General features: G+C 53.7%; 1 protein-coding gene across 2 annotated transcripts in view; it reads right to left on the bottom strand.

The window, feature by feature from the left end:
* Positions 1–23,968, bottom strand: part of TECPR1 (tectonin beta-propeller repeat containing 1) — a 37,024-nt gene extending 13,056 nt beyond the window's left edge. Inside the window, exons 1-16 of one of the 2 annotated variants that reach the window (XM_008570059.1) lie at positions 23,926–23,968; positions 19,776–20,022; positions 19,067–19,249; positions 18,696–18,818; positions 17,671–17,796; positions 14,935–15,109; positions 14,718–14,818; positions 13,473–13,574; positions 10,457–10,602; positions 7,233–7,735; positions 6,651–6,796; positions 5,562–5,717; positions 4,833–4,982; positions 4,473–4,630; positions 2,993–3,120; positions 1,881–1,983 (exon numbers count right to left, since the gene is read on the bottom strand). In XM_008570059.1, the coding sequence (XP_008568281.1) occupies positions 1,881–1,983; positions 2,993–3,120; positions 4,473–4,630; positions 4,833–4,982; positions 5,562–5,717; positions 6,651–6,796; positions 7,233–7,735; positions 10,457–10,602; positions 13,473–13,574; positions 14,718–14,818; positions 14,935–15,109; positions 17,671–17,796; positions 18,696–18,818; positions 19,067–19,249; positions 19,776–20,000 (2,525 nt within the window). In that variant the 5' untranslated portion in view covers positions 20,001–20,022; positions 23,926–23,968. Of the gene's footprint in view, positions 1–1,880; positions 1,984–2,992; positions 3,121–4,472; positions 4,631–4,832; positions 4,983–5,561; positions 5,718–6,650; positions 6,797–7,232; positions 7,736–10,456; positions 10,603–13,472; positions 13,575–14,717; positions 14,819–14,934; positions 15,110–17,670; positions 17,797–18,695; positions 18,819–19,066; positions 19,250–19,775; positions 20,763–23,925 lie in introns of those variants that run through there. The other variant, XM_008570058.1, reaches the window with a different exon arrangement.
* Between the last annotated feature and the right edge of the window lie 94 nt (positions 23,969–24,062).

Genomic DNA, 24,062 nt, shown 5'->3' with positions numbered 1-24,062 from the left:
CCATGCCCATGACCACCATAAACCACCAGTGGGTTAATCCATTCACTAGGGCCTGGTCCTCTTAATCTAATCACCTGTTCAAGGCCCCCCCTTTCAATTACCATAATCGGATTTCCTATTCTCTTAACACTATAACAGTGGGGGTTAAGTTTCTAATACATTTTTTTTTTTTTTTTTTTTGTCTTTTTTTTTTTTTCCTTTTTGTCTTTTTTCGTGACCAGCAACGGATCGCAACCCTCAGTGTTGCCCCCGTACCGGACCGGGGACCGGCAACGGGATCGCAACCCTCGGTGTTGCGCCCACACCTCGCTCAGCCAGTGAGCAGCCGGTCTGTATGTGGGATCCGAACCCTCGGCAGGAGCGCCGCCGCGCTCCCAAGCGGCACACTGTAGCAGTGCGCCACCAGGCCGGCCCCAGAAAGGAGTCTTTTCAATAAATGGTATGAGTCACTGGATATTTAAAAAACAAAAATCATTCAGGTACCTGTACTGGCCAGAGGCCAAAAAACAAAAAAGTAAAAAACCAAAACCACAAAACAACTTGATCTCACACTGCATGCCACGTAGTTCCAGGGGTTTCTAGACCTAACTGCATGAGGCAGAAGAACAAAGCTTGTAGAATAGGGCCAATAAACTATGACCCCTGGGCCAAATCAGGCTCCCTGCCCATTTTGGTGCAGCCTATAAGCTAAGGGTGATTTTTACATTTTTAAATGTTTGAAAAAAATCAAAAGAAGAATAACAATTTGTGACATGTGAAATTTGAATTTATATGCAATTCAAATTTTGGTGTCCACATATAAAGTTTTACTGGGACACATCAATGCTCGTTCCTTTACATGCTGCCTATGGCTGCTTTCACATGGTAACTGCAGAGTTGAGTAACTGGGGCAAAGACTGCATGTTCCACAAAGCCTGAAATATTTACTGTCTGGTCCTGATAGAGGAAGTTTGTTGACTGCTGTTCTAGGAGGTAGATGATTATATTCATTACTTAAGGTTAATGAGATTTCTTAAGCGGATTTTTTTAAGGCCCTGACTTTAAAGGACTAATTGACTGGACTACATTTAAAAAGCAAAAGTCAGCACTAAGAGGGTGAAAAGGCAAAGTGAAGGACAGCAGACATCTCACCACCACCAACCCAAAAACAAGCAAAAGCACCATAGTGTTAAAAGTCAGGCTGGCGGGGGCCGGCCCGTGGCTCACTCGGTAGAGTGCGGTGCTGACAACACCAAGGCCACGGGTTCGGATCCCATATAGGGATGGCCGGTTTGCGCACTGGGAGAGCGTGGTGCTGACAACACCAAGTCAAGGGTTAAGATCCCCTTATGATCATCTTTCAAAAAAAAAGAAAAAGTCAGGCTGGCTGGTTGGCTCAGTTGGTTAGAGTGCAGTATTGAACCAAGGTCAAGGATTCGGATCCCCCTACCAGCCAGCAACCCCACCCACCCCCCAAAAAGTCAGGATGGGGTGGGTCTTGATGAGGAGGCAGGGAAGAAGAAGGGGCATGAAATGGGAGGGGTGGTTGTTGCTTCTTGGCCTGGGTCCGCGATTACACCGGTGCTTGATTTGTCATAACTCAAGATCTCTATATGTACAGATGTTTGTAAGGTCTCTCTATATATATATGGATGGATACAATATATACATACGTGCATGTATATTTGTTTTGAGCACTTATACCCATTAATAAGTGAATTTTAATATGCATTACACTTAAAGATTCAAGGGAAAAAAACCTCATTAAGCAGTTAAGATCCAGTTAGTTCCATGCCGGGGGCCTGACGCCAGTTCCAGGCTGCGCTGGACGCTGCAGTCAGTTTTTGTCAAGACCGTGACCCGGGCCAGGTGGCATCTGGCTGGGCTTCTGTGCCACTCACCTACTAGTGTAGCCCGTGACGGGGTTCCAGCGCTGGTTCTCGTAGATGTAGACACACTTCACGTCTGACTGCGTGTAGATGTTGCTGGTGCTGCTGGCCAAGCCTGGGGGAGAGAAGCAGGTGCTGCTGGACCGAGGCTGAGGCCAGGCAGGGAGGAGCCAGGCCAGCTGAGAGGGGTTGAGAGGCCTGCTGTGCTTATCTCGCAGGGTCTGGCCTGGCTTGGATTTCTCTCCTCTGGGATCATGATTATTCTGGGGTTGCACAACCTCAGTGACAAGAATCTGCTACACAGTAAACCTGCCGCCTTATGCTCTGTTCTTGGCTGTGCCTCTTCCCCACCACCATCCCACTTGTCCAGCACTGGGGAGGTGTGAGGCCCACCCAGACCCACATTATTAACAAAGGTGCCTTGGACCACTCACATAACCTCTGTGAGTCCCAATTTCCGTACTTGTAAAATGGAGACAAAGGTAATTCACAAGCAGGGAAGCTGTTAAGCCTGCACAGATGTGTGTTCCGGTGGTCTCAGGGACCACAGTTCTACAGGGTTAGCCTCCCCCCACTGTGGGATGTGTGGGCTGTGGCACGAGATATCCCATTTCAGTGACTGTTTCTGCTTCCATTTTCCAGAACTCAGGGAGCCCCCAGGGGTTCGGCAAGCTTTTGACCCAAAGGAATAACCCACCAAACCAATGGCCAGAGTTTGGGCCTGGGAATCAGGAGACCAGGTTGGCTGCCCCAACATGCCAAGGCCTATTCTGTGAAATGAGGGGCTGGACACGCTGGAGCACCTTGGCAGCTCTAAGGGTCTTCAAGACCCTCAGCTCAGCTTTCTAGAGTCTTCAAGACCCTCAGCTCAGCTAGTGGGTGTCTAGAGGGCACGTGCGAGGCAGGGCCTGGTTTCTGGGCTCTTGTGCCTCACGGGTTGGCCCAGGGATTGGCCTCTGTGAAGGCTGGCAGTGATGAAGGTCACCTGTCAGCCAACTGGGACAGTGGCCCTGGCATTGGGCAGGGGACCCAGACAGGGATTAGAGGAGGGAGTGCACCGGGAAGGCTCTGGCAGGGCTGGGGAGCCGCTCATGCCAGCTGCTCGTGCTGGGGGCTGCCCTCACCTTGGAAGCAGCCGCCGCCATAGCCGCCCGTGTACACCCAGGCTGTGTTGTCGTAGCCAATGCCCCACACCACACCCCGGCTATTGGCCTCCACGAGCCGCAGGTGGCCGCCCATCTGCCGCCAGAACCTGGGAGGACGGTGAGAGAGGCAGGAAATGCACCTCAGTCCCTGCTTTCCGACTCCGACCCTCCCTGGAGTGCTTTTGTTCTGTGGCCTCCCACGGACATGGTATTTCACAAGTCCTCAGTCTCCAACAGACAGGACTGATAACCTCCTCGGCTTCCCTTCTGTATTAATCAACCTTAGACAGCGGCAAGAGTTGGCCTGTGAAAGACGCGGGGTCTCGGGCCCACCCCATCTCTGAAACCCCACGGACTGGGGGCAGAGGCAGCTGTTTCACGCTGTCCCCCCAACTCGGGGTAAAGGGGGATGGGCTGGCCACAGCCATGGGTGGGTGCAGACAGGCCTGAATGTCAGGGCAGAGAAGGGGCATGATATCTAATCCTCTGCTGAGCAGCAGTGCGGCCAGCCGACTGACAGGGAGTCAGTGAGAGGCTGCACAGGGACAGCGCAGCCTGAGGCAGCCAGAGTGCAGGCTGTGGCTGGCAGCTGGCTCAGCCTCCTACGGGATAGACCCTGTCCGTGATACCAGAGGCAGTCTGACTTGTTTGGCCAGGCACAGACAGCTTCAACAAGCACCCACTATCCACTCCGGCAGTGGGCTTCCTGGGCTCATGTGGGTCCCCTGGCCCTGGTGTCCAATGCTAACTGAGCCCAGGGCCTCATCAACCTGCCAAGGGCAGCCCCTTTGCTCCAAGGGTCACTGGACAGCTCTGGCACAGAACTGTGAGTACCGGGTCCCCTGCTGGGCCCTCCACCTAAGAACTCTGTCCACAATCATCCTCAGGCGACTTCACTCCCCTTGTGGCCTTAAATGCCCCGAAGGAGTGATGCCGCCCATGCAGAGCGATGTCTCCCATGCATGTATGTCCAGCTTCCTGGTCCTGCCTCCAGCCAGGCCTGAGCTTGGCCTCTCAGCCATGGGGCTTCAAGTCCTCCCTGATGCCCAGCTCTCCCAAATCAAACCTCCTCTGCCATCACGTTATTCTCTCCTCTCTGAGGAGCTCAGGGCAGCTGAGCACCAGGGGTCTGGGCCCTGGACTAGTGGGAGGTCTGTGGCTTCTCTCCCTGGCCTGGGAGCCCCTGGGGTGGAGGACTGAGACCTTGCTTGCACTGTTCAGACACACTGCCCAGAGCTCAGCCAGGTTTCTGGGTCCCCTCTCTTGGAGTCCTCGAACAGTCCCAGGAGAACTTTAGGGCCTGGAACCAGCTGGCCATGCCTCTGGCTGGTCAGCAAACAGCTAGGACTTGCGTGGGGCTTCTGTTCTGCTGGAACCCACCCTTCTGGAATCACAAACTCTGGGTGCTCAGGGGGAGGGGATAGGCCTGGGGTCCCCATCCAGAGTGAGTCCTACTTACATCTGGTCACAGGGCAGCAAGTGCTCGTGGGCCTCCAGGTCCGGGCTGGGCTCACTCACAAAGATGTCCCCTTTGCAGGTAATGGACCAGATGGCCTGCGGGGATGGGCGGCCGTGGACCTTCCGGCTCTCACAACAGGACAGGCTGAGCAGGGCGAGCTGGCGTGAGCACATGGCTGGTCACTGCTGGTAGGCTGAGGCTGGGTACCCTGAGACCACTGTCCCTTGATTTCCGGCTCTCACAACAGGACAGGCTGAGCAGGGCGAGCTGGCGTGAGCACATGGCTGGTCATTGCTGGTAGGCTGAGGCTGGGTACCCTGAGACCACTGTCCCTTGATCCTGGGATCCTCAGCCACTTACCCAGTCATTCAGGTCCTGCTCGGTGGTGGCAGCCAGATGCACGGGCCACCTCTGCCGTGTCCTCTCGGGGGTGTACAAGGCAAAGGAGTGCTTGGCCTCGTTGAGCCCTGGGACCAGCACCGTCACCTCATTGAGGAACACGTGAATGTACTGTTCGGAGAGCGGGTGCACAGGCAGGGCTATCACCCAGGACAGGGTGGGCTCTGAGCCCATGATGAGCCCACTGCAGTGGTTCTGCATGAACTCGTGTGGTTCTACTGAGCTCGGTCTCGGGGCCCTGTGGGTTTCAGTGGTGGGCTGCGGGGCTGAGCAAGTTCCACTACTGAAGCCGTACTTCGTGAACAGATACCCCACACATTCTACAGAAATGCTTTTTGATGTCAGCTGCCCGGGACAGGAACACCTGTGCCAGCTGTCAGGAGGGGTGGGCAACTTTACCTTCACAAGACTGATTTCTCAACTGAAAAACGAGAGCCTATAAGTGGCTGCTTGAAGGGGGAAATAGACTGGCCTGGCACACACATGCCCACCATCAGCAGGGATGAGAGTGAGCACTTTGGAAACTAGAGACGTGGATCTGAGACCGAGCACCTCGGGGCCCTGTGTCCCATGCTCACTCCTGTGCCTGCCTCCGCTAGGCACCCCCCAGCCCTTCATTTCCCTCCCCTGGGGACCTCCTAGCCCTCCGGCCCCTCCCATGGGCACTGCCCCCATGGGACCCTGCCACACCTTCTTCTCTTCGTGGACCACATAGTAGATGAAGAGGATGCTGTCCCGAGCCCCGTCATGCCCCGTGAACTGCTCCAGGGCCACGCGGACGTCCACCCACTTGTGGGGCTTCCAGTCACACCACCACTGCAGGGCCCCTGTCTTCACCCACACCGACTGTGGAACATGCCCCATGGGCAGTGGGAACACAGTCACAGGCAGGCCCCAGGGGTGCCCTGGTCCCCACAGACTCGCACCCTGTGTGCACACCATTCCCAGCACCCCCAGGCCACTCTGGCCCCTGACCTTCTTTGCTCCCTTGGTGAGGAGCTTCTGCTTGGGACTCCCAACCCTCTACGCTCCCAGTTCCTCCTTCACACTAATGACATCAGTGACACTGTCAGACTCCAGCCAGTGCAGGTTCCAGCCAGAGCTGTCCATGCATAACCTCCTATTTCTCAACCAGCCAGTGGGACCAGCACTACTGGCCCATGTTCTAAGTGGGGAAACTGAGGCTCAGGGAGGTTCTGTGCCTGGCCCAGTGACACAGAGTGAGTCAAAGCTGGGACCCAATCCTGCCTATGTTCAGAGGCCCAACTCAGCCACAGGCTGGATGCTTCTGTGCTCTGAGCCCCTGGAGGGCCCAGGCCCTCTGTGTGAAGCTAGCTATATTGCTTCGTGTGACTTCTCTGTCTCCCCAACCTGACTGGGGGCCTCTCAGGGCTGGGCTCTGCCACAGGGATGGCATGGGTAGGACCCAGGTGGGGGCAGATATGGGGAGGGGTCTGCAATAGTCCTCAACTCTGTCCCTAACGCACCATCTGGTGCTCAGAGCTCCCCAGCATGATGTGGCTGTCCTATCCCCCGACCTCCCTCTGAGGTTGCTGCTGTCTTTGGGTCCCTAGGGCCCACACCATGCCTGGAAGGCAGTGGGGCCTGAAAAAAGTTCCTCAGGATGGACGAGTCAACGAATCCTTGAATCTACCACAGGGCCTGGAAGGGACAGATATATCCATCTGTTTCTTCCACTCCACTCAGGGCTGGTATACAGCAGGCACTCAAGGAATGCCTGCTGAAAACCACTGTATCCAGGGACAGCTGGGCACCCACCTGCTCCACAGCCTGTTCGTAGTGCCTGAAGTTCTCCAGCTCCCGCTTGGTCCTCTCTGTGAGCTGCTGGAAGATCTGCTTCCTCCAGGCAGCGGTCTGGGCTGGCGTGATGGACAGGGACAGCGTCTGCACCGACGGGGACAGGCCTGTGGGCGGGCAGAGCCTCAGGGCCAGGGTACCATCCCATCTGCAGCTGAGCACATGGCCGGGGCTTTTTCCCCCCCTCTCAAAACAGCCCTTTCTTGCTAGAAAGCTACAATCTCTATAAAATGTCCCACGAGCTCTCCCTGCACCACTTACTGATGAGTAAGATGCTGTCCCCTACCTATTCAGCCTGCAAATGGCCACCACTGCTAGTACCAGGCCGATGTGCTCCCTTCTCCTAGCAGCTCGGCTGGTCTTTGAAGCCACATACTGGCAGTCCCCGTGGGACATTCAGGCAGGACAGGGGCCTGCTCAGGCCCCCAGGCCTCGTCCCATGCCCCGTAACTCCCGCTAGTGGCCTCCCGCCTCCTCTCCGCAGGAACACTCTTGGGGGCACCCAGCCCTGCCGCTGCCCCTGGGCTCCTCAGAAATGCTCACCTGGCTGGACAGTGAACCACTTGAGCACAGAGCAGGCCTCCACTGCGCAGCCGCCTCCAGACACCCAGGCCCAGAGTGGTTGGTCATCCACCCCACAGTGCTCCTCCAAGCCCAGCGGGAGGAGCCCCAGGGAGGAGAGGCCGGTGGTCTCAGGAATGCCAGCAGCCGAGTGGCTGGGTGCTTTCCTGGGCTCTTTCAGGTCAATATTGGTCCAGGGCAGCTCTGCAGGGGTGGAGGCTGGGCCAGGGCATTTGTCAGGCCCAGAGGCCTGAGCAGCCTCCCCTCTGCCCTGAGCTGGGCAGGCATTCCCCATGGCACCCTCTGCAGTCCTGCCAGTCCCTGGGCCAGCGGCCGAGCTCCCTTTGGGGTTCCTAGGATTGTCCAAAGACTCTGCAAGGAGAGGCAGGGCAGGCCCCGGTTTCTCGACTTCCAAGGAGGCATCGGTGTCACTGGGCGCAGAGTCACCACTACTCCTCACCTCGTCACCAAAGAAGCAGCCAGCGCTGGGGACACAACAGGACAGACACGTCACTCCCTCCTGCTCTCAGGCAGTCTTGGCTCCAGGGTGCTCCACTGTGCTCCCCTTGCGACCTTGGGATCCTCCTTCCCACTCTGCACAACAAAAGTCAACACCTGCTTCCCAGGGAGCTGAAACATCTGGGCCTCAGACCAACCAAATCAATACATCTGGTGGGGAGGCATTAAGGTCTGAAATTAGCTTCTTAAAATTATGATCGTGGTAAAATATAAGGGTAAAAAATAAAAATTTCCTGGAAAAACAGAATTAAAATACAAATCTTTCCATAAACTTTTTGAAGACCCTGCATACACATGACATGAAGTTCTCCATTTTAAAGCATACAATTCAGTGTCATTTAGTGTGGTCACAATGTTGTGCAACCACCAGCACAACCCAGTTCCAGAACTTTTCCATCGCTCCAAATGGAAACCCTGTACCTGTTAAGCACTCGCTCCCCAGTGTCCTCTGCCCCGACCCCCAGCTCCTCCAGCAACCACTAATGTGCTTTCTGTCTCTGGATTTGCCTATTCAGGACATTTCAGATAAATGGAATCACAGAATCAATGTGTGGCCTTTTGTGATTGGTCTCTGTCTCTGAGCATAGTGCTCTCAAGGTTCATCTGAGTTGCAGCACGTGTCAGTACTTCGTCCCTTTTACTGCTGAATATCATTCCCTCGTACGATACACCACATTTGTTTACCCATTCACCCACTAATGGACATTTGGGTTATTTCCATCTTTCGGCTACTGTGAGTAGTGCTTCTATAAACACGCATGTACAAGTTTCTGCTTGAACAGCTGTTTTCAATTCTTTTGGGTACGTACCTAGGAGCAGATTTGCTGGGTCACATGGTAATTCTATGTTTAACTTAAGGAACTGCCAAACTGTTTTCCAAGTGGCAGCACCATTTTATTTTCCCACTCGCAATGTATGAAGGTTTTAATTTCTATGAGTCCTCACTAGCACTTGCTATTGTCTTTCTTTTTGGTTACAGTCATTCTGGTGGGTACAAAGTGGTATCTTACTGAGGTTTCGACTGGCACTGCCCTAATGACGAATGATGTTTAGCATCTTTTCACATGCTTGTTGGCCGTTTGTATATTTTCTTTGGAGAAATATCTATTCAGGTCCTTCGCCCTAAGGGTTGTCTTTTTTTGTTATTGGGTTATAAAAGTTCCTTATATATCTTGGATACTAGACCCTTATCAAATATATGATTTACAATTTTCCCCCATTCTGTGGGTTGTCTTTTCACTCTATTGATACTCTCCTCTGGTTCACAAAATTTTTAAAAATTTTTTTTTAATTAATTAATTAATTAATTTACTTACTTTACTTACTTTTACTTACTTACTTACTTACTTTACTTACTTACTTACTGGTCAGGGGATTGCAACCCTTGGCTTGGTGCTGTCTGCACCACGCTCAGCCATTGAGCGCACCGACCACCCCTATATAGGATCTGAACCTGCGGCCTTGGCACTACCAGCGCCGCACTCTCCCAAGTGAGCCACGGGGCTGGCCCACAAAATTTTTAATTTTGATGAAGTCCACTTTATATTTCCTTTTGTTGCTTATGCTTTGGGTATCATGTTTAAGAAGCCATTGTCAAACCCAAGGTCATGAAGATTTGGTATCAATAGTTTTTGAAGCTTCTCAGCTGATTCAAATATGCTGCCCAGTTTGAGAACTACCAGCTGAAGAGAGTAAACCCCCAGGTAAAACATGAGCAAACCTCTGCCCAGACTGTCCTCCTAGCCACTGGGCTGACTGCGCAGTACAGTGAGGACCACCAAGCTTGGGGAGCAAAGGGGTGTGGACCAGGGTCTGGGGAGGGCCCGAGGTATAGACAGGAGTGTGGCTGGCTGCAGAGCCAGGGCCCCACATGCCGTGTTAGTCGACACAACTGTGAGCACATCCCCAGCTCAGATGCTAAGTCACCTGCCCACGCTCTCATGGCCGGTGAGTTGAGCTGGGACTTGTCCACACTATGTATGCCCATGGACCCCAAGGTGTGGTCCCCAGAACTGCCACAGCAGCAGCATTCCCCAGGTCCTTGTGAGAAATGTAAAATCTCAACAGAAACTCTGGGGTGGGGCCTGGAAACCTGTGTCTGAGCAAGCCCTCCAGGTGACTCTGGTGCACACCAGTCTGAGACCACTGCTCTAGACCAGAGAGACCCTCCATCCTATTCTTCACTTCCCTTTGACAGAGGGGCCTTAGCATCCACCTCACAAAGAAGCCTTTTCTCTCCCAGATCTTTTTTTTTTTTTTGCCACCCTCCACTCCCATCCCACCTGCAGACTAGCCCCACCCTCTCTTGCAGATCTTGAGACTGCAGAACCAATGGGCCAGCCCTGCTCGGGGTGGATGCCCGGCTCCTTCACAGGCATGCCCACCTCGGCCTGCTCCAGACACCATCCTCGGCAGCCCAGTGTCTGAGGATGCCCCCATGCAGCCACCTGGGCTGGCCCCAGGAGCCCTCTCTGTGGGGCTGAGGTGGCCGAGCCACACACCAGGCACAAATCTGAGAGCAGGAGGACTGCTGCTCTTGTGGGCCACAGGCTGGTATTCTCCTGCCGGAGACAGGGCCCAACACCCTGCTAAAGCCAGGTGGCAGGCCCCTGTGGACTCTGCCTACCAAGGCCACAGACGGCCAGTTACCAACCTGACTCCCATGTGCCCTGCTGCCCCGGGGTTACCTGAGGAGACTGGACGAGCTACCACAGTGTGACTGGTCACACTCTCGGCCTGCCACAATGGCCTTCCATGTCTTTCCACTGAGCTCACTGGGGGTGACACCTTGCCGGAAGTACATGGCTCGGTCCTCACAGCCGATGCCCCAGACCTGGAACAGAGAGAGGTGCTGTTCGGAGGAGGCTGGGTGCAGACCGTGGGTGTGGGGAGGAGTGCACTGCAGGGCTGGAGGACACATCTGCAAAAGCCGATGCCCCAGACCTGGAACAGAGAGAGGTGCTGTTCGGAGGAGGCTGGGTGCAGACCGGGGGTGTGGGGAGGAGTGCACTGCAGGGCTGGAGGACACATCTGCAAACAGACAGGAAGCCCCCACGTGCTGTGGGGTGAGTGCATAAGTGTGTTAGGGCTGGGAAGACCCCTGGGGGAATGGAGGCAGGGTGGGCGCAGAAGTCAAATGCAGGAGGAGGAGCCCAGGAAGGGTCGGTGGAGGGGCAGCGGCAAGCTCAGGAGAAGCAGGGATGCAAAGGGGCTGGCCAGTTATTCAGTTGGTTAGAGCGTGGTGCTGATAACACCAAGGTCCAGGGCTCGATCCCCATGCTGGCCAGCCACCAAAATATTTTTTTAACCTCTCTCCCTCCCCCCATCTCTCTCTCTCTCTCTCTCTCTCTCGCTTCCTCTCGCCATGTGATCTGCTTGTACCCTCCAGCTGCCTGCCACTTTCAACCATGAGTAGAAGCAGCCTGAGGCCCACGCCAGATGCAGCTGTCCCAGAATCGTGAGCCAAATGAACCTCTTTTCTTTATCAATTATTCAGTCTCAGGTGTTTCTGTTACAGAAACACAAAAAAGACTAAAACAGAAAATTGGTACCGAAGAGTGGGGTGTTGCTAAAAGATACCTGAAAATGTGGATGCAGCTTTGGTAATGAGTAATGAGCAAAGGTTAGAGGAGTTTGGAGGACTTAGAAGAAAACAGAAAGACGAGGGAAAGTTTGGAAGGTCTTAGAGACTTACGTGGTGGCAAGCAGAATGCTGACAGAAATAGAGACAGTAAAGGCCATGCAGATGATGAGGTCTCAGATAGAAATGAGGAACTTATTGGGAGTTGGACAAAAGATCACCCTTGCTACACCATAGCAAGGAACGTGGCTGCATTGTGTCCATGCCCTTGGACTTTGTGGAAGTTGGAACTTAAGAGTTGTGAACCAGAGCATTTGGCCAAAGAAATTTCCAGGCAGCAAAGCATTAAAGACACTGCATGGCTACTTCTAACAGCCACAAAGGCATGATATAAAGCCAGAATTTAAAATGGAAGCAGAGTGTAAAGATGTGGAAACTTTGAAGCCTAGCCATGCAGTAAAGAAGCAGAGAGCCAGAGAACAATGCAAGGGTGAAGCAGATAAACTGGCTGCTGAAGACATTATCTTGGCGGTGAGGCAGCCAGATGCTAATAGCAGAGACAATGAGAGGAAAGCCCTGCAGGCATTTCAGAAGTCTGGAAGGGTGCCCCACCCATCACAGGCCCTGAGGCCTAGAGGACTGAGTTATCCTGGAGGACAGACCTGGGGCGCAACTGCCCTCAGAATCCTGCTCCCTGCATCCCAGCTGCTCCAGCGAGAGCGGCCCCAAGTATGGTTCGTGCAGCAGCCCTGGCGAGTAGAGGCCCAAAACCTCGGTGGTGTCCACATTGTGTTAAGTCTGCAGGCCAGCGGGACATGGGAGCAGTGGAAATGTGGCAGCCTCCACCCAAATTCCAGAGGATGTATGGAAAAGCCTGGAAGCCCAGGCAGAGACCTGCCACAGGGGTGGAGCCACTGCTGAGGACATCTACTAGAGCAATGCCAAGCAGGAAAGTGGGGTCAGAGCCCCCACAGAAAGCCCCCACCAGGGAAACGTCTAGTAGAGCCAAGGCAGCAGGGCTAACGCCAGGACCCCAGAACTTCAGGGCCACTGGTAACATGCAACACAGGCCTGAAAAAGCTGCAGGCAAGGCTAAGCCTGGCAGAGCTGTGGGAGCAAGGGGGCCCGAGGATTTGGGGGCCCAGATGCCCCACTGTGCCCAGGATGCAGGACTTGGAGTCAAAGAACATTGTTTTGGAGCTTTAAGACATAATGTCTGTCCTGCTGGGTTTCGTTTTCTGAGATGCAAAATAACCTCCTTGATCCCGACCTCACTTTTCAGGGAAAAGGTGGCTGCACAGGCATCCTACTCTCTGCCTTTGGGCGCTGAGGAAGAAAGGTTTGCTGAAAGGCCCAGGGAAGGTGGCCAGAATAAAACTCATTTTGAACCCCTGGCCTGGGAGGGTGCTGTGAAGGGCTGCACCCTGCCCAGGGCCCAGCAGAGCTGTGGGACCCAGGTGGACTTGCTGGATGGGCTGTGGCATCTCTGTCACTTGGCTTTGGCAGGCTGAGCAGTCGCTGCCTCAGGCTCAGTACTCCATGGACCAGCAGGAATCTGTCTTGCCCCTGTCTGCTGCATGCTATGTCATCAGGGTGGGCAGGATGAAGACATTGGGAGCCGGGCACCATGGGGAAGAGCTTCTAGGGTAGTGCAACAGGGTGGGCGTGTCACCTTCACAGAGAGGAGCTGCACCCTTTGAGTCTTGAAAGTACCCAAACCTCATTATCTGTGAGAAGAGGTCACATTCTAAAACTACAGATGACGATCACAGAGTGGATCAGCTTCACTTGGTGATCAGCCACCTGATCTCACCCAAACATTTCCCAACAAAATCTTCCAGTCTCCCGGATGCACATCCCCCACCTCCCACCCCCACACTCCTGCAGATCCCTGCTCATTGCTCTGAGGGTCCTTGGGGAACTGACAAAAGAACTGACAAGCAGGGGTTCCAGGACCCTGGCAGAACCAGCCCCTGTGTGCCCTCATAGCCTGGGAGTGTGCTGAGGTGCTGGGACCCCACCAGTAGGAAGGGACGCAGCCAGCAGGCTGCATCAGCAGCCCTTGCCCTGAGACAGCTACAGTTTGCAAGCAGCTGACCACGGCCCGGGAACCATGCACACACCTGGTCGTTCAGCCCCACGTTCACCATCAACATTTCTCCCACCATCTCGACCCAGCTGGTGCCACAGGGATTGTGGGAGTTGACGCCTCTTCGGAACCACACCTGGGAAAGTCAGAAATAAACATGCCTCCCTGGAGGGCCACCGAAATAGAAGGGGACTATTTTAAGGCTCAGGAAGAATAAATGAAAGATTTGATCCCTTGGTTCATGCCCCAAAATGAGCATGGCACATCCTTAGAAAGGAACCATCCAGTATACCCCTCCTCCACACCCCTGCATATCTCCTCCTGTGCTTGGCACCTGCCCTCAGCCACACCTGGTCCTGGTTGTTTCCTGTCCAGTCTCTGGCCAAATCTTGGAAAAGGCTGCTTTACAAAATCAAGTCTGTCTCTGTGTAAGACCTCAATGACGTTATTTAGGAAAACTGTTTCTTCAAACTCATTATTAGAATAAATAATCAATTTTCGGTCTATTCTTAGTACTTTATGCCCATAGTCTCTTTAAAGCTGACTTTTTTCACATCATCTTATAAAAATGCACATAATCCAACCAGATTTTTCCCAGGACTACCTTTGGTTCCATGACTCAGCTGGTGGTCCCACTCCACCAAAGACCTCCCCCCACCAACTACGTTCCCCTAGGGCTGTTCTTACCCATTCTGAGGATCCCTTAGTATCCATCTGTCTAATCAAAACTCCTGGGGTGGGGGGGGGAGGGACCTGGTTAAATGAGAAAAGCCTCAAATCCCTTTTATAAAAATTCCTAAAATGTGTCCTTCACCCAAAGAAAGCATAATCAAATACATGTCTGAATAATGAGCAAACTGCACATATAAATCCAATTCTGGCCCACTTAATCTAAAGGGTTTAGATCCCCATACTGGCCAGCCACCCAAAAATCATCATCATCGTCATCCAAAGGCGGTGACACTGAGGAACAGTGAGGGGAGGCATTCAATTAACTGAGTGTTTCAGTAAATTGGCTTCTGATTATTTGAAATGCTAGGGCCCATTAAGTGATAAATACAGTGGTTCTGCATTTTGGTACAAGCGTGTGGGTGAGGGGAGATTTTACAGCACCAAACATCCTGGAGACTGGCAATGATTTCAACAGCAGGAAAGTGCATGGTGCTTGGCTGGTGCCAGGTTTGTTCTGAATGGTTTAGACCACACTCACAAGAACAAACAACACAACCCTCAACATGAAACCATACCACAGACCCAGGCCCCAGCATCCCCGTCTTACTTTTCGGTCTTTAGTGACAGCCCAGACAACGCCAACTCCCACAGAGACGTGCATGATCCCATTTTCAGATGTGGGAGGCTCTACTATGGACCAGGAACTTCCTACCAGACCCCAAAAGAAACCCCAGGTGGCCTCCATCAGCCAAAATGTCAGGGAGTGAGTGCCTCCCCACCAGTCTCCCCAGCATGGGGTGCAGGGCTGGCCCTGGGTTACTCACCTTTGGGGTTATTCCTGTTGATTCCTTCCCGGACCAGGGCCTGCCCCTCCCAGAGGGTGGCCCATAGGAGGTCATAGGGCCCACAGCTGATCTGGGCCACCTCCTCTGGAGCGTCCACAAGTGACCACGAGGAGCCTTCGGGGTTGGGATGGCTGACGTCCTCTCTGTACCACACCTGGGAAGTGAGCAAAGGGCGTGGCATTTCCATCAGCATATCTGGCCAAGCTTGGGGGTCTCTGGTGTGGGAATGGGGACCAGTGTACCTCAACATCCAGATCTCACTCCCCACCCCCAAGACCATTGGAGTTAGATGACCTCCCGCCCCAGTGATAAAATGCAAACCCTGCCACCCCCAAAAAAAAAAAAAAAAAAAAAAAAAAGTAAACCCTGGATTTCAGCCATCCTGGGGGATATACCTGTACCATTCATCTGCTTGAGAAACCCCCTACACACCTACACACACACCCACACCCACGCGCTGGACTCAGGCACACGGTCCAGGCTGCTCCCAGCCAGTGTGTGCTGTGCGCCCCCTATTGGTAATGCGCTCTCAGGACACCTGTCTCTAAGGAAAGCTGGGGTCGGTAGTGGTTAAATGGGAAAACTCCCAAACTCCCTTCATACAAATGTCTAAAATGTCCACTTCTTTTTCTCCTTAACCTGAATAGTTAAGATTGAGCAATTCACTCCTATTATCCAAACCGTTTGGCTCATTTCATCTGGAGGAGGCTGAGCCTCCCTATGTGGTCCAGGGACAGTGAGAGGCCACCTCCAGACAGCTGTCTGCAGCCTGGGGAACCCAGCCTCCCAATTTTGCCACTCCACCCTTACAACTGGCCCTGCAGGAGCAGGCCTGGGAAGCTTCTTTTCTGCTACCAGGTGGTTTCAGGTCCATCTCCTGCAGCACAGAGCACTGGTCCCACTTCCATGGACCACAGGAGTGGCACAGGCTCACAGACAGCACTTGGGGACACAAACCTGCTCTGTGGCCCCTGATCTCCCCTCTCTCTGCATCCAGGTGGGAATGGCCCCTCAACGGGGGCACTCTGTCCTGGGCCAGCTCCCCACCATCCTTCAGAATAACTCAGAGGAATCAACTCAGGTTAAGATGGTTAACCTAAGCCCAGGCCAGACATGCCCCACAAATAAGCCTGCTAAAACAACCTGCTTTCCACCTTGGGGCCTGCCCTGGGACCCGGGGCATGGAGAAGGGAACTGGACCTCCCTCCCACAACCAGGCACACTGTGCCAGCACCTCGGGGCCTGCCCTGGGACCTGGGGCATGGAGAGGGGGACTGAAACCCCCTCCCACAACCAGGCACACTGCACCAGTGCCTCGGGGCATGTCTAGGGACCCAGGGTAAGGAGCTGGGGACTGGACCCCCCTCCCACAACCAGGCACACTGTGCCAGTACTGCAGGATCCACTCAGGAACCCAGGACATGGAACCGGTGATTGGACACTCTCCACAACCAGGCACATTGCCAGCACCACGGAGCAGGCCAAAAACATGTCCCCCATGTGGGTGGCCCAGCACAGCCACCGCAATAACCGTAGCTGCCGTGAAGGCAGCTAGATGCCACAACCACCACGCAGATGGTCCACTAGCCACTGGAGTGAATTGACACAAGGAGAGTCACCAGCAGAGATAAAGGAAGAGGATGTCTGTCTCCACAGAGCCCATTTCATAGTGATGGAAGAAACATCTGCTCTATGATAGTACTGGGGGACCTGATCATGCCCTCTCAGCATTGGACAGATCATTTGGGCAGCAAATCAACAGAGTAACCATTATTCTTTCAGAAGGAGAGAAGAAATCTAGGGTGATTGGGGGGGGGGATGGAGCGGGATTGGACAAGGGGCATAAAGAATAATTACAATTTGTAACAATATATATGCTAGTAATATTGATTTGATCAACATATCTCAATGTTGAACCCCAAAAATATGTATAATCAATTTTGATTCAATAAAAAAATTTTTTTTAAAAAGAGAGAAAAAACAACAACAACAACAACCCTGCTTTGACTGTTCCCAAACCAACTGGAGAATTGTAGTCAATTTGTGATAAGAGTTACTGAATAATCATAAAGAACCATCTGAAACCATGACCAAAGTGTTAGATGGCCTGTGCTTAGAACTATCTGTAACGCGGCTACTGTCAGGACTTGGTTTTGTTCCTTTGTTTAGTTCACAAACTCCCTGAGAAAAGGACCTCTTCTCTCTAAACATCCACTCACCCACCCTCCTATACATCCATCCATCCACCCACCTATCATCCACTAGCCCGCCTATCCACCCACCCACCTATCCAGCCACCCACCCATCCATCCATCCATCCACACAGCTACACACAATACCCCTGGAGACTCTGTGGGAGACAACACCACAAGGGAGCTAGCAAGGAGTTCCGAATCTGTCTAAGGAGGCAACATTGATGGCATCTAGGCTCAGGATGGGCACTGGCCAGTACTCTGGGGGATCGGAAGAGTGACAAGCCAGGACCAAGCATAGGGAGGGTTGTGGGAGGAGCAAAATCCCGGGGGCCCACAGGACAGGATCCATGGGAGGGGAAGTAGGGAGCCCAGGAAGCCCCAGCTGCAGACACAGGAGGCGAGGAGAAAGTCTCAAGGGCAGCCCTCCTCCTTCCTCCACCTCTGGGAGGACTCTGTAGGCCAGCTTCTCTCTTGCCTGTGGCCAACCTCCCTCAGCCGCCTCTCATCCTCTCATCCTTACCTTTCCCTGCAGAGACACAGCCCACACTGACAGGTGGCCCACGGGCTCCTCAGTGACCTCCCACCCCCCCACAGAGAGGTCATTGAAGGGGTCAGGCAGTTGTTTGGGGTCTTCCTTTGAGGGGATCTGAAACAAATTGGTGAGAAGCAGTGGCAGAAGTCAGTACCTGGCAGCCTCCTGGCATGCACCCTCTCTCCCCTGTCTCCATGCCAGCCCTCATCCTGTAGCAATTGCCTGACTTCACAGAGAAATCAGCATCAGGACTGCAGGTTCTTGGCCCTGGGTCCCCTCCACTGTATCCTCTATCAGCCACCAGGCCTGGGCCACTGTCCCTGGGTGGTCACTGCTGCTCCTGCATGGAAGACAGATAAACTGCCGGGTCTTAGCTCTGGCCTTCCCAGTGACCTGACCACTGGGACTCTGTTCCCTGCCATACAACAGGGCGGATGATGGAACACTGTCCTGCCAATGTGAGCCCTCAGTAGATGCTGGCCAGCACGCTGTTCTCCAGCTCCTCCCAGCCACAGGGGTGAGCAGGCTGGCCCTCTTGTTTGAGGCCATGGAAGGACTCCGCTCCTAGCCTCTTGGCCCTAAGTTGGGAGGTTTTTCTGGGTCAGCATTAGATCCAGAGGTACTTCCCTCAGAGGGGTAGGGGAGGATGAAGGGCCAGACTGAGCCTCATTCTCAGGACCTGGGCCAGGACAAATTCTGTGCTATCCTGGGTCACAGTGTGGTCCACCTCCCTGTGTGGCCATCTCCCAAATAAAAGGACACCAAATGACTCATAGGCCAGGCCCCAGGAAACCTGGGCCAGGACAAATTCTGTGCTATCCTGGGTCACAGTGTGGTCCACCTCCCTGTGTGGTCATCTCCCAAATAAAAGGACACCAAATGACTCATAGGCCAGGCCCCAGGAAAGGTGTGGTGTCCCCTCATGCACAAGGAGGATGGGGATGAGACTCCATGTGACCCTCCAGTCTGTCTAGGCCCCGCCCTGACCCCAAGCCACACTTGCGCACAGAGACCTTGGCCCAGGAGTCCCGGGACTTGTATCTCCTGTACCGGATCCACTTCCGTCGCCGCACGCAAGAATTCCACTTCTTGTCTCTTGTGTAGGTGGCAGGAAAGTCAATGGCATATGTCCACCCCTGAAATACCAAGGTAGGGGCTCTATAAGGCTCCACGGGAAGGAATTTGGAGAGCTGGGGAAGGTGGGGAGGACGAGGCGAAAGAGGAGGGAGGGAGCAGGGTGTCGGGCTTAAGAAAGCACAGCTGAAGCAAGCAGAAGCCAGACACCATGGGGAACTGGGGACAGCAGTATCAGAGGGACAGGCTGAACCCAAGGTGCCCCCTCCCCCACGGGGCAGCCACAGTGGGTACCAAGTTGTTCACCTACCCCTTTCTCGGTGGGTTCCCCTCCAAAATTCTCATCCACATACCAGTCCGACTCCCACTCCCAGTGCGGTGAGGGTAGTGCCACCCCATCCAGCGGCCGGTGCTGGAGCCCACTCACGTCACTCCATGGGCAGCGGTCGCTCAGCAGGAGCGTGTCGCAGAAGCCGCTCACAGGGTTCCAGCGCTGAGGGCCAGGACACAGAGACAGCTTTAGGCCCAAGCCTGCCAGGAGGGGACCCAGGCAACAGGGCTTCTCTGGAGACAGTGGGAGCTTGTCTAGCAGGCCCCTCCGGCTCATGTCCAGGATGGGAAGTGAGCAAAGGGTATGCCTGGGACTCAGGGGTCAGGGATCCCCACACCACTTCATCACGAGCCAGTATATCAGCATTGTCCCATGGGCAGAGTTGTCTTCGGCCACTGAACTCTGGAGGGACAGGCAGTGGAGGGCACACTAGGTCCTGAGCTCCTGGAAACCACCTGGAGCCCAACTTGTGCAGACCTGGCCAGCCTGCTTTGGTGAGGACACAATAGAAGCTCCAGCCCTGAAGCCCCTGGATGTTACACAATGCGGATCTTAACTAAAACAAAGGAAATGTTTGCAGGAATTGGTGGGGAACCTGAGACCTCTATTTCCCTGCTGCAGTTCATCATTTTAACCGATAACCCAGCAAACCAACCAACTTAGCAACTCCAAACACACATGGCACTACCTGATTCTCATAGGCCTCCTCTCGGCGGCGGATGGGGACGTCGCTGGAACACACATACACGTAGACTTGGTTGTCGCAGGCAATGCCCCAGCAGCACTGCGTGGCTGCGCTGACCCGCCTGAACTCCAGCTGGGTGTCCCTGCATAGCTCCCAGTATTGGCCGGCAGTGGAGAGTGTGTGCACTCTCCCGAAGAGGTCCACTGCCCACAGCGCCGAGCTGGGCATGGCGGCAGTGGCTGGAGGAAAACTGGTGACAGAAGGGTGAGGGTCAGTGTCCTGGCTTCCAGCCCAGGGATGATTAGGGCCAGGTGGGCCCTGGGAACTCTCTGCTGTGACCATCTCATGCCACAGAGGGCAGAATGAGGTCCAAAGAGGGGAGCGAGTGGTCACACCACAGATGAGAAGCCCAGCCTGGCTTCTGGGCCAGGATTCCTTTTTCTGTCTTTGCCTTTCCTTCCGTCTAATTACGAGGATGCTTTCCAAACATGCAGAAAAGTACAGGGGAAAAAAGTAACATCCAAGTGCCCACCTCCCCAAATTTCATGAACATTATTATTCTGTTGTATTTCCTTCAGATGTTTCTTTTCAAAAGAATAAATAAAAGCTTACAGATTTAGTCAAATCTCAAAATACACAACCATCCGAGTGCCTCCCCAGGGGTTCCTTCCTCACAGTGGACATGTCCCCTCCTCTACGCTGGTCCCACCATGACATTCCTATCTGGGCTCGGTGAGGGCATCCACACGGACCTGGCATGCCGGCCAGAGCCTTGCGTGGTCCTATGGGGACCATGAGACCATGTGAATTAAGGACGTAGGGTTTGCTCTTCATCCTCCCTGGATGACTGCCTCCCTCTCTTCCCCAGTTCCTCCTTCTGCTGTTCCCCACTCCTTCCCTTTTTCTCTCCTCTTTCTGTGCACTTTGCAGGGCTGTCCAAGGCTATTGCTCAGCTCTGCCACTGACCACCCCCCATGCCCAGGGCTGACAGAGCTGCTGCTCCCTGGCTTCTGGTAGGAACAAGCTTCCCACCATGGCAGGGCCACATGGCCAGACCCAAGGCAGGCAAACGCAGAGCAACTGGATGAGGATAGCAGAGAAATCACAGTGAAAAGCTCTGCCTGACAGGGCTGCTTCCAGATCCAACAAGAAAACACAGCCCTGGGGCCAGGAGAGAGGAAAGAGCCTGAAGACAAGGACAAGGCCAGTCTGATTTGGAAACTGGATCTACTAGGAGACACACAGTTTATTTAGGTGCCTCAAGGCTGGGGCCAGGCTGTTCTGCTCTTGCAGCCTGCCAGAGGCGTGTGGGCGCTTCAGAGGGTGTGGTGGGCTGGGGCCAGGCGTTTCGGCTCTTGCAGCCTGCCAGAGGCGTGTGGGCGCTTCAGAGGGTGTGGTGATTGCAATGACACTCGCAAGATGAAATACATCTGAAACAGAGCATCTACCATGGGCAAAACAGGCTCTTTAGGAACAAACATCAAGAAGAAAGAGTGCAGACTGAGAAAGGCCTGCCAGAGGCGTGTGGGCGCTTCAGAGGGTGTGGTGATTGCAATGACACTCGCAAGATGGAATACATCTGAAACAGAGCATCTACCATGGGCAAAACAGGCTCTTTAGGAACAAACATCAAGAAGAAAGAGTGCAGACTGAGAAAAAAGTAACTGAGGAGATAAGGAATAGGAAGATGGAAAGTGGAACAGGAGCCAAGCTTTGAGACACACCCATCACAGAAAGGGGTGACAGGAGGAAGATGACCAGCAGAACAGAGCAAGCCCAGGGAGAAAGAGCCCTTCACAAAACTGCTGACCTCCTCAACCCCAGGGGCACCAATGCTGGTCAAACATACAGGGAAATCCGAACACCAGTCTTCTGGAGCCATTTGAATACTCATGTCTGCATCCAGCAACCCCTGCACTCTTCCCTAGTCAGGCCTGAGGGTCCCTCTGGCATCTTCACAGTGACTAAGAGTGTCCCGAGCTGCCTGGACCCAGACTGCCAGAATTCCTGGTTCCAACACTCTCTAGTACCACCAAAAGCAAACTACCCTCTCTGTGCCTTGATTTCCTAATCTGTAAAAGGCAGAAAGGAAGAGTGACCTACTTACCTTGTGAGAATTAAATAATGAAGGCACAGAGCTTACAGTAAACAGTGCTCAGCACCCAGCAAGAATTTGATGAGTGTTATCAATGTCATTTTATTACTTGGCATTTGCTTCCACAAACTTCTCTTCCATCTCTTAAAAAAAAAAAAAAAAAAAAAAAAAAAAAAAGTCAAGTCCTTTTCTGATCAGCCTGTGTCTTAGGCCTCTTCAATCCTCGTGAGTGTTCTGCACACAGTGGGTATTCAACCAATGTTCAAGGATAATCACACCACCTACCTCCAACGCACTGCCACGTCCCTGAGTTAAGACATAAATACTGCTCCAGGGAAGCCAAATGCCATAAATTACTTAAAAAGTAAGGTCACAATTGGTGGATATGTGATAAAGCAAGTATAGTGTAGTGTCAATAGCAGAATCTAGGTGGTGGGTATGCGGATGTTCACTGTATAATTCTTTCAAACATACAGCTGTATGTTTGAAAACCTTCATCGTAAAATGTTGGTAAAAAAGAGATTTTAAAACATGTTGGTTTCTATGCTGTCATTTTAATATAAATTAGTCCTGAAAGAGAGCTCACAATTCACTGTAGAAGCAACCAGTGAAGTCAGGCTCAGTCTGCAGGCTGAGCTCAATGAGTGGAGTCTTTGATTTGTATTTGATACACTTTCCTTCAGAGAAATGACTAAGCAGTAATTTCCTTATAGATATAATTATGTCTTCAGGGCAGTTAATGGAAAAAGACTGCTGTGAAGAAAGGATGGGGTGGGAGTTGTGTTTACAAACTTGCTTCAGAGCGGAGACCCAGGCACCAGTCACTACCCAGCTAAAAGTGAAACAGGGTAAATGTGCTTGGTCAGCCACCTCCTTTCTGCCTCTGCCAGGATGCTAACCCCAACTCCTCACATGCCACTTCCTGCCTGTGAGCTGATCAGGCAACCTGTTCAGGGTCACAGAGTCACTGGATCACTGCATCAGGAGACACTTGAAAGGAGGGCTGGAGGATGAAGTCTCATGATTCCGGGATTCTGGGATTTCTTTGTTTTGCAGGGGTGAAGGGATGGAGGAAACAGCTTGCATGTAAACAACCTCTAATTCACCAAGAACTTCTGTGAGATAGTTGAACCTTCAGTCATTCCGCTAAGAAAGCCTGCTCACCACTTTCAAAGCCATCGGCTTTTCTGCATTAGTTTACTCACAGATCCCTTCAGAGACCAAAGGTGCCCAAGGAAAGGGGGAGCAGATGTGGTGTAGAGGAGGGACGCAGTACCAGGGAAGCTCCCCAAGCATTTATTTCTTCTGAGTCTGCCTTAGAAACCCTTCCTGAAAGGATTCTTGCTTGTTTTTCTATTACACCGTACTCCCACCCAGTGTGCAAGCACAGAGAGCATTGCCTACTAAGGTAGCTTGCTGGCTGCCAAGTGCAGGGGCTGTTCAAAAGCGACCGACACCAGAGTCCAAAGAGGTGGGAGGAAGCAGCAGAACTTGAACGGTAATTGAGTCCCTCGTGAAGAATAGGGTCTGCCCAGCCCCACCGGCCAGGAGGTGGCCTGAGTCGGCCTGGCGGCCTGGCTTTCATCGCAGTTCCGTGCACTCAGGCGACAGGTGGGCCAGCGGCACTGCCACCAGTAGCATATGTCGGAACGCAGGGCCCTGACCATCTGCCCGTGCTAATCCCACGACAAGCAGATTTGCTTCCACCGCTGCCCAGGAAGAGCGCCAGACAGGCCCCTTACTGCTCGATTCTCTAAAACCACTGGGCTCCAGCGACCCGCTTCTGAAATCAGTCCAGTCCAAAGGCTGGAGTAGGGGTGTCACCTGAATCCGGCAGCTGCGCAGCCCTGTCTGCGTTCCGGGGCTGGGGTCAGGGGGCGGAGGCGGCGCCTTCCAGGTGTGCAGGAAAGAGCACAGCCCATTCCTCCCTCGCTCCCTCCCTGCGAGTGTCCGGGCAAACGCAATCGCTGCCCCCGCCGCCCAACCTTTCCGGCGGTCCGGGGCGCCCGTCCCGCGGCCCCCCCCGCCGCCGCAGAGGGGACGCGTCGCTGCACTCACCAGGGCCGGCGCCCGCGGGGCTGGGTTGCGGGGGCTGCTCCTCTGCTGCCGGGCGAGCGAGTCGGCCCTCCCCGGCCGAGGGAGAGGGGGCGGGCCGGAAGCGTCAGTCCGGCCCGCTCCCCTTGGCCCCCCTCCCC

This window comes from Galeopterus variegatus, unplaced genomic scaffold (genome assembly GCF_000696425.1).
Source record: "Galeopterus variegatus unplaced genomic scaffold, G_variegatus-3.0.2 Scaffold566, whole genome shotgun sequence".
In the NCBI taxonomy this organism is placed as follows: Eukaryota; Metazoa; Chordata; class Mammalia; order Dermoptera; family Cynocephalidae; genus Galeopterus; species Galeopterus variegatus.
The sequence above is the reverse complement of the archived record's forward strand: the minus strand, read 5'-3'. Positions and strand labels throughout refer to the sequence as shown.